The following is a 17389-nucleotide window of genomic DNA, read 5'->3' on the forward strand; positions in this document are numbered from 1 at the left end:
TTTTTATTTGATTTTGGCTCCGGATACACAACGCTGCTTTTGTGACTGCATACAATACGTGGCATCTCTGACAACGGATGAGTCCATTGTTAGAGAGGCTTAGGGAAGGTGATCACCCCGCTCTTTGCTGAAGTGGTACAAGCCGACTTTGATCAATGTGGATCGATGTGGATGAGTGTGCAGCCTAAAGGCGCTACGCAGTGATGGCCCTCTGCTCGTGTCGTGCAGTGTGTGTGTGTGTGTGTGTGTGTGTGTGTGTGTGTGTGTGTGTGTGTGTGTGTGTGTGGGGGGGGAATTAAGAAACACTGTGTCATGCTTTTCATATCGCGCCAACAAGACATATCCTTAACCTACAAACGACTCTGTCTTGGCCTATTCTGTCTGTCTGTCTCTCTGTCCCTCACATTCCCTCTCTTGTGCATCTTTATGGGAAAACGGCATGCTGAATGGTCCTCTGCAGTGGTGACGCCAAAGTCTTGAGAAAAAAAAGAAGCTATTTAACTGTTTAAATATTTGTGCTGAGTATTCTTGGATGGGAAATACATAACTCCAGCATGAAATAAATCTATAAATTAAAAGACCTTAAATCAAATTCTGAAATGAATCTGTTATTTTGTCTATTGTTATTTTTTTATTTCTTTTAAATCAGACGTTTTTTTTCAGTTGTTGGCGGTACAAGGATCATGTGCTGTAGCTCTGTATTACTATCTTTCGTTTTCTCTTCATCTATTTGTTATTAGATTTGACGTTTTGTCTTTGAAAAGAGAAGCTGTGCACTGGCTATGGAGAACAATTCTGGCCATTCGCCATGTGTGTGTGTGTGTGTGTGTGTGTGTGTGTGTGTGTGTGTGTGTGTGTGTGTGTGTGTGTGTGTTGTGTGTGTGTGTGTGTGTGTGTGTGTGTGTGCGCGCCTGCGGAGGGTGGGTATCATCATTTTATGGAGTGAATGCTAATCCTCTCTTATCTGTTTTAACCTCGAGGCAATGACACTAGCTGCTGATGCCAGTACAGTGACATCCTTCGTTGTAGTAGAATAGGAGAGTGTGTGTGTGTGTGTGTGTGTGTGTGTGTGTGTGTGTGTGTGTGTGTGTGTGTGTGTGTGTGTGTGTGTGTGTGTGTGTGTGTGTGTGTGTGTGTGTGTGCTGACATGTAGCATATGCGAGAAAAGATGCTTCTACTCGCGTCTATCAACTTACCCTCCCACTTGAGAGCTTCAGGGTGTGGTCTCATAATTATCTGCCACGTCTGTCCCCCATGACTCATCAGAAGTAGAATAGAATAGAACATTCCAGCCATCTGACTCCACTGCATCTGATCCTGATCGGGAGAAAAATATATTGTCATTTGATACTAACTCCCTCTTGAGTTCAGTACACAAAGCAAGCACATCATGTATTTCTGTGCACTCATATGGTTGTCATGTTTGTGTCCACTCGTGCAGGTTTTACTGAGGACAGCACGGTGCCTGTTGCCAACAGCGTCTTCTGTTTCCACATTGGAGCCACTTAGTGTAGCTGCTAAAGATCACAGCACAAACCAAAGGCAGCTGCCAGTCTTTGTCATCGAGCATCTTTTGTTCATTCACAACTTAATCTTCTCTTTTGCTTTTTTTCGCTCTCTATCTCTCTTGAAAAAAAAAAAAGACACAAAAACGTTTTAGTTTATTTCGTCCATCTCTAGATGAACACTTAATGACAATGGCTGTGAAGCAATCTAAAGAGAGCGTGCAGGGGAAGATCGAGATATGAAAAGAGGAGGGAGGTTTGGATGTAAAAAATGAAAGAGGCCTAATTCCCAGCAGCTAGTGAAGGCCAATATATCTGCAGAATGAGCATTACAAAGATGGGCAGAAAATAATTAGGCCTAAAAGCTGAATCCTGTGTGCCTCTTCACCAGTCTTCCATTAAGACTGTTTTAATGGGTTTGCTCTCTGCCTGCCTCCTTGACACAGTGAATGGGAGATAAACCTGAATTAGACTCAACTTTAGAGATTGTGAACAGACAATGCTTTGGCTGGGAGTGAAGTAAAGATGAAGGCAGAAAGAAAAAGATGAACAGATAGAGGATGGAGGAAGAGGGTTAATTGAAAGAGAAATAGAGAAGAAGGGCCAGATCTCAGGGGCTGTGGCTTTCTCTACATCACTGTGTGTGTGTGTGTGTGTGTGTGTGTGTGTGTGTGTGTGTGTGTGTGTGTGTGTGTGTGTGTGTGTGTGTGAGGGGAGATAGTGTTGTAGGCTTAATAAGAACAAAGCTAATTAGAGACTTTGCCTTACACAATGCTACAATGACGTTCCCACAGGAGCCAGGACAACACTTGCCACCTATACTGCACCCTCCAGAGAGAGAGCGACACACACACACACACACACACACACACATACACACACACACATATTGTACACTCTTTTTCATTTTAATCCTCCATTTCGAACAGATTTTACAAGCAACCGAAAAATGAGCAAGTCTTGGCTATATGACTGCAGTGAAAGGAGCATAGTGAGCAAAGATGAAAAGGAGGCTCTGTTGCCGATTCAGTGACTTTGACATTATATTTAATCCCTTTACCACCTACTTTAGTTCTTGCTTGTGCTAGTGGTTATTCCCTCGGCCAGCGTCCGCCCTATGGGACTAACCCTTTCTGGTGTTTTGCATGTATGTAAAGTAGTATGTGTGGTCCCCTGTGTGAGATTGGTCCAGATGCTGAGATGTCGCTCATCTCACTTCCTGGATTCTATCCTGTCCTTTTGGACAGTGAAGTGGCATGTTTAAGGTTTCATTTCTTTAATTTAGTCAAACTCTGAGTTAGGAGTCTTCTTTTGGTTGCGTTCCTTTGTAGTTTACCTCCTTTGTTTGTTATTTGTAAAGTTACATACAGACGTTCCAATAGTGCAATAAATAACTTTTACAAAATCCATCTAGTTTTCTGTTGCTTCTCTTTCCCCTAGAGCGCTGGCTCGTAACGTTACTGCTTACTTTACTGCTGACCATGGGGGAAATTCACTTTCAAAGCAGTAAGCAACAGTCCTCAAAGGGTTCAGGGCTGCCCCACCGTGAAATATGCAAGTGCTGGAGACTGAAATTCTGAACCTTTTATACACAACTTTGGAAATCTGGAATTCTGCAAACTTTACTTAAGGGAATAACCCAAAATTCATAATTCATAGTGTTATGTAATTAAAACAGCAATGACGTAAAGCAAAACAAAGAGGCATCCACAGATATCTGTCTGGCCTTTCTGAGTACCGCACTGTCAAATTAACCTGTTTGAGTCGTGACTCACTCAGATCTTTAACCCGACTCTTTAAATTAACTCATGAGTTGCGAGTCTCTAGCATCATTAACTCGGATCAGTTAAATCCTACTACAATACAATCTAAAATGATAACAGCGCCACACACAAACCTCTTGCAACATTAGCTACTACTTGTCCCAGCCATCTTAGCTGACATGAGCTTTATAACTTACAATTTCGTAGGCAACAACAACTCCACAAGTCAAATCAAGCGACTGAGTGAGCAGAGAGACAGTCCGGGACAGGTTATAAGAACTTCCCGACCCGCAGACTCAGAGCCGGAAACATTGCAAGCTCGCAGACCACTGGAGAACTCACGAGTCCTCGAGGACCCGCGGGCTCCCGCATGATAACGTAGCCGGCTACGTTATCATGAGTGGATCTGTAGCAGACGAATGAGTTAAGGCTCTCCTCGAGCTCAGGGTAAAGCAAATCCGCAACAAAAGCCATTCTTTCACTTCTGAATTAACATACAATGTTCTGCATGTAGCCTAGCTAGGCCTACTGTAGGTTTGGTGTATAAATGTAGTATATTAAAATGCAATTAGGTCGAGCAGACAGTCCGAAACATTGCAAGCTCGCCTCGGCTTGCCTATAGATCAATACCGACTCAAGTGACTCAAGTGACTCGCACAACCCGGATCATTTTAGTGAGTGACTCAGAATAAGCCGAATCCTTAAAAGGAATCGAGTTTGCCAGGCTTACTGTCAAATAGATCATTGAGCTGCTTTTGTGGCCTGCCAATCCCCTCTCCTGCTATTTTAAAAATTTTGGAAAGCTTTTTCTTTCTGGGAGTAAACACACGTTAGCACACACTTGTTTGCCTTATGATAGCAAGGTGACTTCCAAATACATGTATGTTGATTTGGTACAACAGTACTGTTTTGCTACAATCAGGGAGCTAACACCCCAGTTTATTAAACTACATACCAAAATTTGATCCTCACTTTACTGGCCACAGAAATGTCTCTACCCAGGTTACAAAGTTCTGTCTCATTCCTCAGGTGTTTGGAGCTTTAAACTGCATTCATGCAATGTTGAATGAAAAAAAAACAAAAAAAAACTGGAAAGCCTCCTTTTATTCCAAATTGGGAGGGTGAGTAAGATGGGTAAGTATCTTGCATTATCTTGCATTATCGTGCATTATAGATGGTCACCCCCACTTAAATAGCCTCCAAGTTAACTAAATAATTAGCTACTTAATGGGGTTGCATATTTGGAGCACTTCGTTTGCTCATTTAAACTGGGCCTGTATGCATCCATCCATTATCTACACCTGTTTATCCTTTGCAGGCTGGCTGGGGCAAAAAGCCCTGGACAGGGTCTATCACAGGGTTCTCACACACACACACAGGTTTGAAGCCAGGCATCTTGGTTGGGAGAAGAGCTGAAACAATATATCAATATATCTGCAGAATTGACATTTTTGGGCTCTTGGAACTTGTGACGGCACTTAAATGATAAATCAATTAATTTAAAAACCAATTAATCAATGAAAAGATATATCAATCAGTTAATAGGAGGCAGCTATTCCAAACAGTAAGCAACGGTCTCAGCCACAAGCGTTATGTTGCTATTAAACTAGCAATGACATACTAAGAAAGATTCCAAAAACATCTTGGGCAGCTATTACTGACTTTATTTCTTAAAAAAATTGACAACAGTGTGGACAGGGCAGCCTCTTAAAGGGGAACTATGCAGTTTTTTTTAGCTTAATTTACCTTAACTGAACAGCTTCAGAGTCATTAGAATGGTTATATGACTTTTTTTCGGGTTGAATGGTGGCCGTCTCGCCTCCCCTTAGTGCCTGTGAGCGGAAAAACCACCCTCGCAACTTTCTTTCACTGTCTATGGCCGCTACACGCCCCCATCCAGGAACCGGCTAGCTATAAGAACAAGGTAGCCATGGAGTTTTTCACACTATCGTCATGGCTGTGCCGGCAAAAAAGAAGCAGAAAGCTAGGAAAGCATTGTCGGAGGAACAGAGAAAGAGGAAACGGCAGACTGACCGAGCGAGGAGACACATACACGAGAAAACATCGGACCTGTGTTTTCAGAATGGCGAGAATTGAGATAAACAGAAGCCTGCAAATCCGATGCTGACCTGGCGTTCTTGCAGTTGCACTTGCAAGTATCTTTGATTAGAAACTTGTCAGCTTGATGTTGGCAAACGCAAGTTGCTTCTGCTCCGACATCGTTCTAAGGCCTTTGTAGGAAAAAAGAATAATGTTACGGACCCGGGAGAGAAGGGTAATATTTTGTGAAAAATCTCAGTGGACATGGTTGCGTTTGCCGGCTTCTTTGAAAACAAATGCACATGACCAGAGGGAGAAGATGGGAGGGGGGAGAGTCGCCAACGAGTTTTTACGACAGTGTTGCCAAATATCTATTCCGAAGCTGTGGGGGGAGCTCTATAGAGAAACCTGCGAGCGAAACGCGCAGGTTTTTATCGAAACTCGACCAAATTTAAATAATAAAATGGCCCGTAATTGATGTGGTCAATGTTACAGGTCATAAATAACACACCTGTTTATTATCTAACACATCACTGAGCAGAGGAAATGCTTATGACCATTTGTAAACATGAATCAAACAGTTAAATATTAGTTTAACATGGACCACTTGAACTAGACATTTCAGACACGTCTAATAGTGGATATCAAACGAGGAACAGTGCAGCTGGCAGTGGCCGAGTGCTGTCATTAGCTGTGACGGCTAATGATTTTGCCCCGTCATTAGCTTCCTGGGCTGACGATTTTGTACTTGCACCTACCCAAAACATGCTAACACACTGCCAGGCTAAGTAGTGCTTTTGGGGGCTGTAATTGGTGTTTTGGCTAATTGATTGCACTACGGCTAAAAGCTTTCTGCGGACTTGGCGTCATTTGTGACGTAAAGGAGCTTCACTTTCTGAGCAGTGTTTTTCTGTGAAATCAGCAGCTGTTTTATTCTAGTCGTAGTGTCTACGTGCTGTGTTGCATCGCCTCCGTCTCTCACTGCCTGTATTTCTCCTGTCCGCGTATCTATCTTTGTCTTTGTCTCAAAGGCTTATCCCTCTGCCCAGTTAAATGAGGTTTTAAGGTCATTAACTGATCCAGGCTATTATACTAATGCACCGGGGGGTGTTCCAGATTTGATAAATGATTGGAAAGAGATAATGAGACTTATATAGACATCTGGTATTAGCAGTGGCAAATGGTAAGATGAAGAAAGAGAAAGAAAACAGGATGTTTTTCCCCATTGTCTTCAAAGAAAAAATCAACAACATGTTTTTCATCAGATTGACTTCCTTACATGTGGCATAATGAGCCAGTGGTTTCCAGCTTGTGTGTATTGCTTAATAAATGTGCTGTATTAAAGTGTGTGTGTGTGAGAGAGAGAGTGAGTAAGTGAGTTATTGGGCAGTCTGGCAGCATTCTCAGTCCTTAGACAGGCCGTTCTTTGTGCTGTATCTGATGTCATAATTTGTCTGATGTGTGCTTGCCAACAGGAACCTTTGGTCAAGAAAGCACAGGCTTGTGTGTGTGTGTGTGTGTGTGTGTGCGTGTGTGCGTGTGTGCATGCGTTTGTGCTTGTGTATTCTCATCACGGCCTTGAGCCAGACGGCGTTTTCTTGATTGATGGTTGTCTTTGGAAGCAGGAGGGAGAGGCGGTGCCATTGGGAGAGAATTATTATTGCACTATTGAGTTTGGGACGGTGGCTATCCAGACTCTACAGTTGTCATACTGGTCACGGTATTCGGTAGTCTGAGGAGAGCTCAGACGCAGCGTGTGCAGAGAGAAAGAATGCAGAAAAGATCAGAGGCTTTTGGATTATGCGTTGTTAAATTGGACTGAGTCATTTGGGATGGGTAGATTAAAATATAATTTAGAATGAATGGGTGATTACTGGAGTGAACATTGGAGAGAGGCTGGTGGCAAGCAATGCACCATTTAACCCTTGGAGGATGTAGATATCTGCTAGTAAAGACACTGCTGAAATCAGTCAGACAAACTGCTTTGATTAATATTAATGGGCCTCTTTCTGTTTTCGTACCTGTCTTTAACTGTCTACCTTCTTCTTCTTCTGGTCTTGTTTTTGTCTCTGTTGTTAATCCGTGAGTGGAATTCTGCCACAGGTCTTATTCCCTTGTATTCAACAGCACACACATCCTTCAGAAAGAAATAAGACTGCCGGTTTTAGGCACACACGCACACGCTCACACACACGCACACGCACACACACACACACACGCACACACACACACACACACACACACAGAGAGAGAGAGAGACATAGTCAGTGACTTCATAAACATGTGATCTAAAGTACCTTGACCCTTACTTTTGGCTGTTTGGCAGATATGGGTATAGGCATCATATACTTATTATTAGCAGGACTTCCTTAACATTCACTGTCCTTTAATTGTAACCCCTTATTTCAACGACTTGGCTCAAACGGATAAAAATAAGCCTTGTGAGAAAAGAGGGTCAAGGAGCATTATAAAACGGGTAGAGGAGCAGCTTTAAAAAAAAAAAAGGCCTGCCCGGAAGGTGGAAATTCAAGGCTTAAGAAAACCCAGTGCCCGCTGTCCTGACTTACAGTTGTTTTTGTGGATGGCCTCGTTGATGTAACCTTGTCATAAAGGATTATGTGGTGCTGATTAAAACCATGTTGTTTCCGAGGTCAGACGTGCGATACCTGAAACTGCAGTGAAAATGCCGCAGTGGTAATTGAAGTAACTCAAGGTTAGGACATGTATACATATATGTGTGTTTGTGTCTATGCATACTTGCATGTATGTAGGCACCTGGGAATTCATTTAGCTTTATGTTCTCATTGTACTGATTAATAAGCATCAATGACATTCTGCCACCTGGAAAAAAAAGGTTGTTAAATTACACTAAAAATAGTAAAAAGTAATAGTAAAAAAAGTGTGTTTGTGTGCGTGCATGTCCAGGAGCTTAAACATGGCTGAAAGGTATCTGGTGTAATGAGGCCAAGGTGATTTATAAGTGCAGAAAGCTCCATTCCCCAGCGTGTACAAGCAAACATAAACTTAAGAGTGGGACTGTGACAGCTGTTTCACTTTATTTTAATGGCTTGCCAATTAAAAGCCACATCCAAAGCCTGAAAAAAAAGCGAATTAGTTCAAGTTTCAGAACCTATATTTGGTGATGAGACTACCATATCACATTGCATATTGAAGCTGTTTAGCAAAACCTTGCCCTGATGTTTTAAAAGATGATTTGCAGCTTTGAATGAGGAAATAATAACATTTGTTTGGTGCAAAGACCTGCTGGGAGAACATACCAGCCCTGACAGGCACCTGAAAGGTAGGATTGGAGGGAAACAGGCAGAGACAAAAGACAAGGAGGAAGACGGAGCAATCGACAGAGTGCCTGAGAGACAGACGCAGCAGGTAGTCTGTTAGCATATTAGCGTCTGAGTGGAGGAGAGCCAGACAGGTGAAGGCGGAACAGAGTCAACATAAGCGCAGTCTGATAGTATACGCTCTTAGCCAGAGGGAGCACTGCTTTGGATCAGACAGGCTCACCATTAACCTAAACTGACACCGTTTAGACAACGGGGAACACAGGAGAAAAAAAAGGTGCAGGGAAGAAGCCGGGACATTAGCATCGCAGGTAGTGATCGGTGGGGACAAAAGCTCACGCACGATTGAATTATTCAGACAACAACAACACAGCAATAGATAGTAGTAATAATAATAATAATAATATAAGTTAATAATATTTCCTATTTGCCAGGTACATATTTACACTCATACGAGAAATGCATCATCTACATTTAACCCATCCTAACTAGTTAGGAGCAGTGGGCAAGGAAATCATCTACAGTACTTCTTTCAAAAACATATTCATGATGATACACATCAGACAGTTATCCACATCAGATTGCACTGTATTATAAGTGATTCCACGCCATTGTGTTATTCTACAACTGCAACTAATTAAGGCAGATAAGCACATGAAAGCCACCGACCTTGCCCTTTAGGAAATGAGAGGGCCAAAACCATCAAAATTCCCTAACAAAGCTTTTTTATTTCATCCATTATACAATATACAATTCCTGTATTCAGTCTGCTGATTCAAATGCTAAGCATTCATTCATTCATTCATTCATTCATTCATTCATTCATTCATCAACCACAGAGTATTCTTCAGTTTAATGCTAATCATGGTTTCGTACGAGAAGGCCAAATGTTTTTCAAACGATGGCGATGACAGTCCCTTCAATTTACAATTTGTCTACAAAGGGCTATTGGTTCAAGTTTGCATTCATTTATCATATGGACAATAATCACAGAGAAGCATTTGCTGGCTATGAAAAGCTTAAGTTCCAGGCTCCCTCCTCAATGCTAAATAAATATCTATAAAAAAAGAAAAAGAACATCACAGGTAAAATAGTAAGTAACATCACATCATAGTAACATCACACTAAATAAAATAATAAATAATGGATAAAGTATAACATCAATATAATAATATATATATATATATTATATAAGTAATATAAATTAATAAACTGAATGTAAACAAATGCGTTTTCATAATGATAAGTATATATATATATATATATATATATATATATATATATATATATATATATATATATATATATATATATATATATGTGTACACGATTGTAAAACAGTAAGTTCAAACATGTAAAAGGTAGTGACAAATGTTCAAAGTACGTTTTATTTTAAACATGTCGTTGCTTTAAAATTTAAAATAAGTTTGCGACTGAATATTATTCCCAACATAGCTTGACATATTTAAAAATTAAAAAGTACCGCCGTGTTCACTTCTTTTGCCTCTACTTTGCTCTCCATCCACTCCTTTGAAAAATATCTGGCTGGTAAATGTCCCACTATGTTTACCAGCTAGTCGCTGACAGTGTCTGTCTTCTGTTTGATGCTGAGCAGGTAGTGTATACTTTACTTTACTTCACTTTATTCTTTATTCAGGACACACACAAAAAAAACGGTCCCTAGCAGAAAACAAAACATAGCAAAAGACGGACAAATATCTGTACATGAGATTCCTGAGTACAGCAGGACAGGTGGATACATCAACACTTACAAACATTTGGCTTGCACTGCTCCATTGTGGCATTTTAAACAGCAGCCTCATGCCACATTGAGTTTCTGCATATTGCTTTTTTTTATAGCGCCGCCACAAGTGGGCAGTATACATTGGGGTATAGTGGGATAGTGGGAGTTTTTTTTTGCTGGAAACAGCTGCTTTTTGTGGCTGAAAAGTTGCGGGTCATAAAATAAAAACAATGGGCTCAAAGATGCTAAAAAGCTTCATGGAGCTGCAGAGGTGATATCTCTCTCTGGGTTGGTCACTATGAGAGATATACCTTTTTAAATGACACATACTTGTAGCCATTTGATCCATTATATTTACATAGAAAATATTGAGTAAAGCTGCGTTGAAGTTGACCATTGCCTGAATAAATTGCCTTCAAAGAGTGCCTGGGGAATTTTATGTAAGCTCTGCGTTGTCACAGTTAATCGCACACATAGACACACACAGACACACACAGACACACAGGCTGGAGTTGACATGCTAAAATCGAGTCACCCGGGGGGAATGTGCCTTGAAAATCAAACGACATTAGCCAATTAGCGCTGATCAATAGTCACAGCCACACAGGGATGAGCCAGAATAGGAGCGTTGTTATAATGTGTGCCTCTAGGCCAATCGGCAGGCTGGGAGTACTATTACTCTCAGCTCTCAGCCAATGAAAATGCTGGAAGAACTCTTGACATTCTGCTGCTCTCTAATGCAAAGTATGTTCCCTGCTGTAGCTAGGCAGAACAGGCCGCACAACGAAATAAAAGGGAGAGATGGAGAGATAGAGCGAGAGAAGCAAAGGAAAGAAGGAATGTGGGCGGAATAGAGGAAGAGTGCAGGGAGAGTGTATGTGTAAGGTTGTGAAAGCATGTGTCATAGGCGGCAATGGGCAGCAGGTAATCTCACTGAGATAAGCAGTAGCATGACAGCCAACCTTTAATTCCCCATGGGAGGTGGTACTGTGGGGTTGTCGCAGGGTTGTTCTCCTCAGTCCATGGAAATTGATTTATATAAAGGAGTAATAGGAAGAGACAGATGGAGGATGCATTTTGATGGGGGAAGATTGAGGCGAGAGAAGAACAAAGAGTGAAGTCGACAAAGGCAGACTTCTGCTTTGCACATTCGGCACACATAGACGAACATGTTCGCATACACAGATCACAGCAGCACCCCTGCACCTCAACTGTTCTGTATTCATGATGAGGAGAACAAATATCAGCATGGGGCTTGGCATGTATATAGGGGATCGAGGCAGGAGGGAATGAAAGGGGGGGAGTAAAAGAAAAGTGGAGGAGATCTCTAAAATATTACACCTATCCGGGGAAGTGTTCAGTGGAGCAGGCATTATGAGAGTGTAAATTACATTCCCTCCTTCCCTTGGGCTGCCGGCTGCTGGATGAATATAATCACCCAGAGCGCCGAGCACCCAGACACACACTGCACTGCCTGCCTATAGACACTAGCAGAATATTAGATACATTGCCATGATGTGTTTATGTTTATTGTCACAGAAGTCTCCAATCATCTATCGATCCAGCATCAGTTCTCCAGCCTGTTCTTTTCTGAAACGATGTAAAGTATTGACACAAGTCATTTATCTCAATTGGGAGGGGATCGATAGTGTTTCACTGGGCCACGTAAAACACCCGGCATCAAGTCGGACAGCTTCAAGGGTGGTAGGACAGAGGAGAGCCCAAGTCTTTGCTAGTAGAAATCCTCCCCAAAAAAATTCCTCTTTAGAGTTAAAGCAACAGTGCACTTTGTCTTTCCTTTTTCACTTTCCTTTTAATTCCCTGTCTTTGTTTTTACTTAACAATGAGATGTGTTCTTGACCAGCCTCTTTTCACTCTAACATCATTTTTCTCGAGAAAAGAAAAAAAAAAGAACTTTTGAATGAAACGGTTCACCTCGCAGGTGAAGCTGAAAACAATGTTGCCAGTTGATCGATTATTTGACCAACGGGAAAATGAATCCCGATTATTTTGATAATTAAGAATTTTCAAGCAAAAATGTCAAACATTCTCTAGTTCCAGACTCTTGATTGTGAGGATTTGCTGCATGTCTTCATCTTACGTCACATTAAAATGAATATCTTTGGGTTTCGGATGGGTGGTCGGACAAAGCAAGCGCTGTAAAGGTGTCACATTGAGCATTAAGAAAGTGGGATTGTACAATATGTGATATTTAGAAAATGTTATGGCATTTTATAGACCACATGATTAACAGACCAATAGCACCTATAGCACTTATAACATTCTCTCTCTCTCTTTTATCTTTCGCTCTGTGTATAACAATCTGTTAGCAGAAGCACATAGACAGCTAATCCTCTTCATCTCTGCTCTTGAAGCTAATTTGTCTCTCGGTGGGACCTAGATAAATTGGTGAAGGTAGCAGGCGTGCAGCTTAGGTCACAAACGGAGAAAAGAGAGCAGAACTGATCGGTCTTCTTTACGAAAAAAGCCAGTGGCATGCCCAGATGTCAGGGATGTAAGGTCAGCGCCTGCTAACTCGGAGGGCAGCAACTTGAGTCAAGGCTCATTACTTCTTTACATTAGGCAACAGTTAAAGGAAACACTATTCTAAATCTCCTCTTTCCATGTCTCTATCCTCCTTATCCCTTCCTCTTTTATCCCTCTCCTCTGTCTCCTCCTACTTCCTCCTCCTGTCTCGTCCCCTTCAGGGCCGCTGTTCCAGGGAGAACTGTAAGTACCTGCACCCCCCTCCCCACCTAAAGACCCAGCTGGAGATCAATGGAAGGAACAACCTCATCCAGCAGAAAAACATGGCCATGCTGGCCCAACAGATGCATCTCGCCAACGCTGTGATGCCCGGCACACAGCTACAGCCAGTGGTGAGAGGACACATACAGTCAGCATACACAGCAGCTCACGTTAATATAAACACATACAGATTACACTCATTCCCTACACTCAGGGTTTAAAAACTCTTCATTCTCTTAAAATTGAGCTGGAGTTATTGTGAGAGCAAGAACTTTCATGAAATGTTTCCCCTTAGACTGAATAGCACAAAGATGATTTACGCCTGACACGCCCTTTTGAGATGGAGTGGCTCTCAGTGCCTCAGTGTTTGTGATGCTCAGAAACAAATTAGTGCACTAAAACAGAACAAATAGTTTGTGATTCTAGGAGCAAAAGACATACTACGTTCAACTAAATGTTTCAGTTTTTAACAAAAAAAAACAACAACAAATCAATAATTACATTTAAATGGTTGCTGAACTCTTGAACTCTGACATATTGCTGGAAATTTGTTATGCAGTTTAATCAGTGGTCTTAGAGTTCCAGTAACATGCTTCATGAGATATTTGTGTTTCATTTAAAGGTGCAGTAGGTAAGACTTATAAAACTAACTTTCTGTCATATTAACTGGTCAGAATTACCGAATCTACCTTCTAGCTGTGTTCGAAGAGCCAGGTTAGCTGGATAAGAACATACAGCATTTAACTATTGTTTAATTGGAGCGTTAAACGTATAGATCTACCAAGTGGACCTTGCGTTGTCAATTTATCGTTTAGATTCAACTATGGCTGCAATTTGAAATTATTTTAAGAATTGATTAATCTGGCAAATACTTTCTTGTTTTGTCTATGAAATGTCAAAACAAGTCAAAAATGGCCATCTTAGAGCCTAAGGTGACATCGTCCACATTTTATTTCTTTACGACCAACGGTCCAAAAGTCAAATATATTTAACATATGGTGATGTCATCTGAGAAAAGCAGAAAAGCAGCAAAATAGTTAGTGATTAATTTGCTGTAGATTGTTTAATTGACCAGTTGACTAATTGTTTCAGGACTAATCCCATCACGGTGGGAGTATTTTTATACAGTGATCAATAAAGCATTATATTATTATGATGCAACACACCCACAAATGCATGCAGAAAATGACATCAGAAATGACTCTGTGACTGTGCTGCACGCTCCAAGCATCTTCAAGGTGATGGCCGGAGCTCCAGTCAGCCAGCTCAAATGAATCCTTCCCTGCCAGATCCATGAGACCTTACAGAGTCAATGAGACCTGTCAGTCAGGCTTGAAGTAATTCGTCCGTCTCCTCATCTGTCCCTTTATGTTTAAGTGAGAGCAGTGGAGTGAATTTGCCTCAGACTATTCAAAAGAGCTTCAGATGTTGCATGCTTGGACACACACACACACGCACACACACACACACACACACGCACACACACACACACACACACACACACACACACACACACACACACACACACACACACACACACACACACACACACACACACACACACATTTAGCTGATGGCTTATCACCCTTATCTAGGGAAGAGGGGCTGAGTCGAGAGGCCCATTGAGAGGAACAGAGGAAACTATGAAAGGGTTTAAAGAAGCAATAGATCTCCCTGGGACTGCAATGCCTTCCCTTTCTGTTTATGTCATGGGGAGAAAGAAAGTAAGGGGAGGAGAAGATAGGAGGAGGAAGATAGGCTGACAGGGAAGGACGCAGCAGAAGAAGAAAGGGAGGACACAGTGAGGCAGCAAGAGATAAATGAACAGAGTAAAGACAGGTAGGTAAAGTGAAGGAGATAGAACGACAGCAGCGAGGAGCGATGGCTTTAGACCTGCACTAAAAAGAAACGTCAAGAAAACAGAGCCATGGTGTGTGCAAAAGGGAACAAGGGGTAACACCGGGTACTAGCTTTTCCAGGAATCAGACTTTTTTCTTCCTCCATCCCTCCCTTGTGTCGCTAGCTTAGTTTCCTGCCCCCATCCCCAGTATCTCTACCAAATCATATCTGCTGCTCTCCCACTTTTTTTGTCTACAGCCTATAGCTGTCCACCCTCCATGTGCGTAGGAGAGGGCTTTCATTTCACGCATGGAACTGTGCAGAGGGTGAAGTAATTAGGGTCCATTACAGCTGTCTGTAAGTGATGGCGCTCGTGATGCTTTTTATTACAGAGTCAATGTCAGCAGACAGCCCACATTACAGTTATATCTATCTACAGTACTCACTCACTCACTCTCTCACTCACTCACTCACTCACTCACTCACTCACTCTCACTCACTCACTCACTCACTCACTCACTCACTCACTCACTCACTCACTCACTCACTCCCTCACTCACTCACTCCTCACTCACCTCACTCATTCACTCATCTCTCCCTCCCTCCCTCATCTCCTCCCTCCTCACTCTCACTCCTCACTCCTCCCTCCCTCACTCACTCACTCACTCCCTCCCTCACTCACTCACTCTCTCACTCACTCACTCACTCACTCACTCACTCACTCTCTCAATCACTCACTCTCTCTCTCACTCACTCCCTCCCTCCCTCACTCTCTCACTCAATCCCTCCCTCACTCACTCTCTCACTCACTCACTCACTCACTCACTCACTCTCTCACTCAATCCCTCCCTCACTCACTCTCTCACTCACTCACTCACTCACTCACTCACTCACTCACTCTCATTCACTCTCACTCACTCTCACCACCTCACCACTCCTCTCTCACTCACTCCCTCCCACCCTCACTCACTCTCTCACTCAATCCCTCCCTCACTCACTCACTCTCTCACTCACTCACTCACTCACTCTCTCAATCACTCACTCTCTCTCTCACTCACTCACTCACTCCCTCCCTCCCTCCCTCACTCACTCTCTCACTCACTCTCTCTCTCTTACTCACTCACTCCCTCACTCACTCACTCACTCACTCACTCACTCACTCAATTTACTTAAACTCAGTAGTATTAAAATGAGATTATTGTACAACAAAACAACTTACCACAACCATTACTTAGCCTAGTACAGCATTTAAACACAGCTCTAGATGATCACATTGCTTTCTATCTTTTTATTTAACTCTGGGAGTGCAAGTTAATTTGTCCAATCCCACTCAGATACTATGAGCATTCAGTTGTCACATAAAATTGTGATGTAGAAAAGTCATCTTTTCTTAACATGTGAGATCAAAATTTATTGATTGATGTACATATAATTGCAATGCTCATTTTGTCAACATGTTTTTCTAATTTGGATTCCGGGTATGTAGAAAGGGAAAACTGTGTAACTTAAAGATGGTCGGACAAACACCACATCACTGCGGCAACCCTAATTGCTGACAGGAGGAGGCAGTGAGATGTTTTTCTGTCCCTACTGTGTAAATATGCTCAATTTAACATAACTGTTTTCAATCTGTTGCGATTGTGATTTATAGCAAGAATCTGCAACGTCTTATCATTATTGGAAACAATTCAAAGCTAAGTGAAGAGACATTCCAGAAAAGGCCATTAGCAAGATCACAAACTTTTTGCAGGATGACATCACTTCATTGTTGCAGCCACTGACATCATTCCAACCTTGAGCTGCATGCGAATATCCCAAAACAGACATCTGAGCACCTTGAGAGAGACACATCTACTTTTCCAGAGTACCTTGCGGACATGGGACGTAATTCTTCAGACATTCCAGAGGGGAAGCACTGAAAGAATAAAAAAGTCCACGCCATTATTCCTTAATTTTCTGAGTCATCCCAGAGCAGCAAGGAGGTTTTTGGGAGGAATGTAGCTGTTCAGGGTTGGCTGCTGCTGCTCTATTACTCACTGTGTCATGTTGGCAGGGGCTCAAGAGACAATCCTCAGACTGGGGCTGAGGTCAGGAACGTGCTGGAAAAACTTTCACTGTGCTATGTCAGCTAGCACACTGCTTAGCCTCCCTCTCGCGGAATGCGTCTTTTAAACTCCAGTAAAGCACATACAGGCAGTGCATGTTAGTACAGTATTGTCCCCCCCACCGCGCACACACAGCTTGACGTCCCTCAGCCCGTATATATGTGTGTGATCGCTGGTGTGTGAAGCGTGTGTTTCCATCTGATTCATGTAGGGAGGAGGTAACACCACATACAGAGTCAAGGCCTCCATTATGTGTTATCTCAAATGAAAAACAAGCAGCCATTAAAGAAGACAGTGTTTTTCCTCAGATTGAAGACCCATTCATTTTCTATTTTTGACATCTTTT

At 42.2% G+C, this 17389-nt stretch overlaps 1 protein-coding gene across 12 annotated transcripts in view; it reads left to right on the plus strand.

Moving 5' to 3' along the window:
* Window positions 1-17389, plus strand: part of LOC120547286 (muscleblind-like protein 1) — a 76582-nt gene that overhangs the window by 42515 nt on the left and 16678 nt on the right. For all 12 annotated transcript variants that reach the window (XM_039782827.1, XM_039782817.1, XM_039782851.1 and 9 more), the window contains exon 3: window positions 13060-13230. In XM_039782827.1, the coding sequence (XP_039638761.1) occupies window positions 13060-13230 (171 nt within the window). The remainder of the gene's footprint in view (window positions 1-13059; window positions 13231-17389) is intronic.

The sequence above is a fragment of the Perca fluviatilis genome, chromosome 2, assembly GCF_010015445.1.
Source record: "Perca fluviatilis chromosome 2, GENO_Pfluv_1.0, whole genome shotgun sequence".
NCBI lineage: Eukaryota > Metazoa > Chordata > Actinopteri > Perciformes > Percidae > Perca > Perca fluviatilis.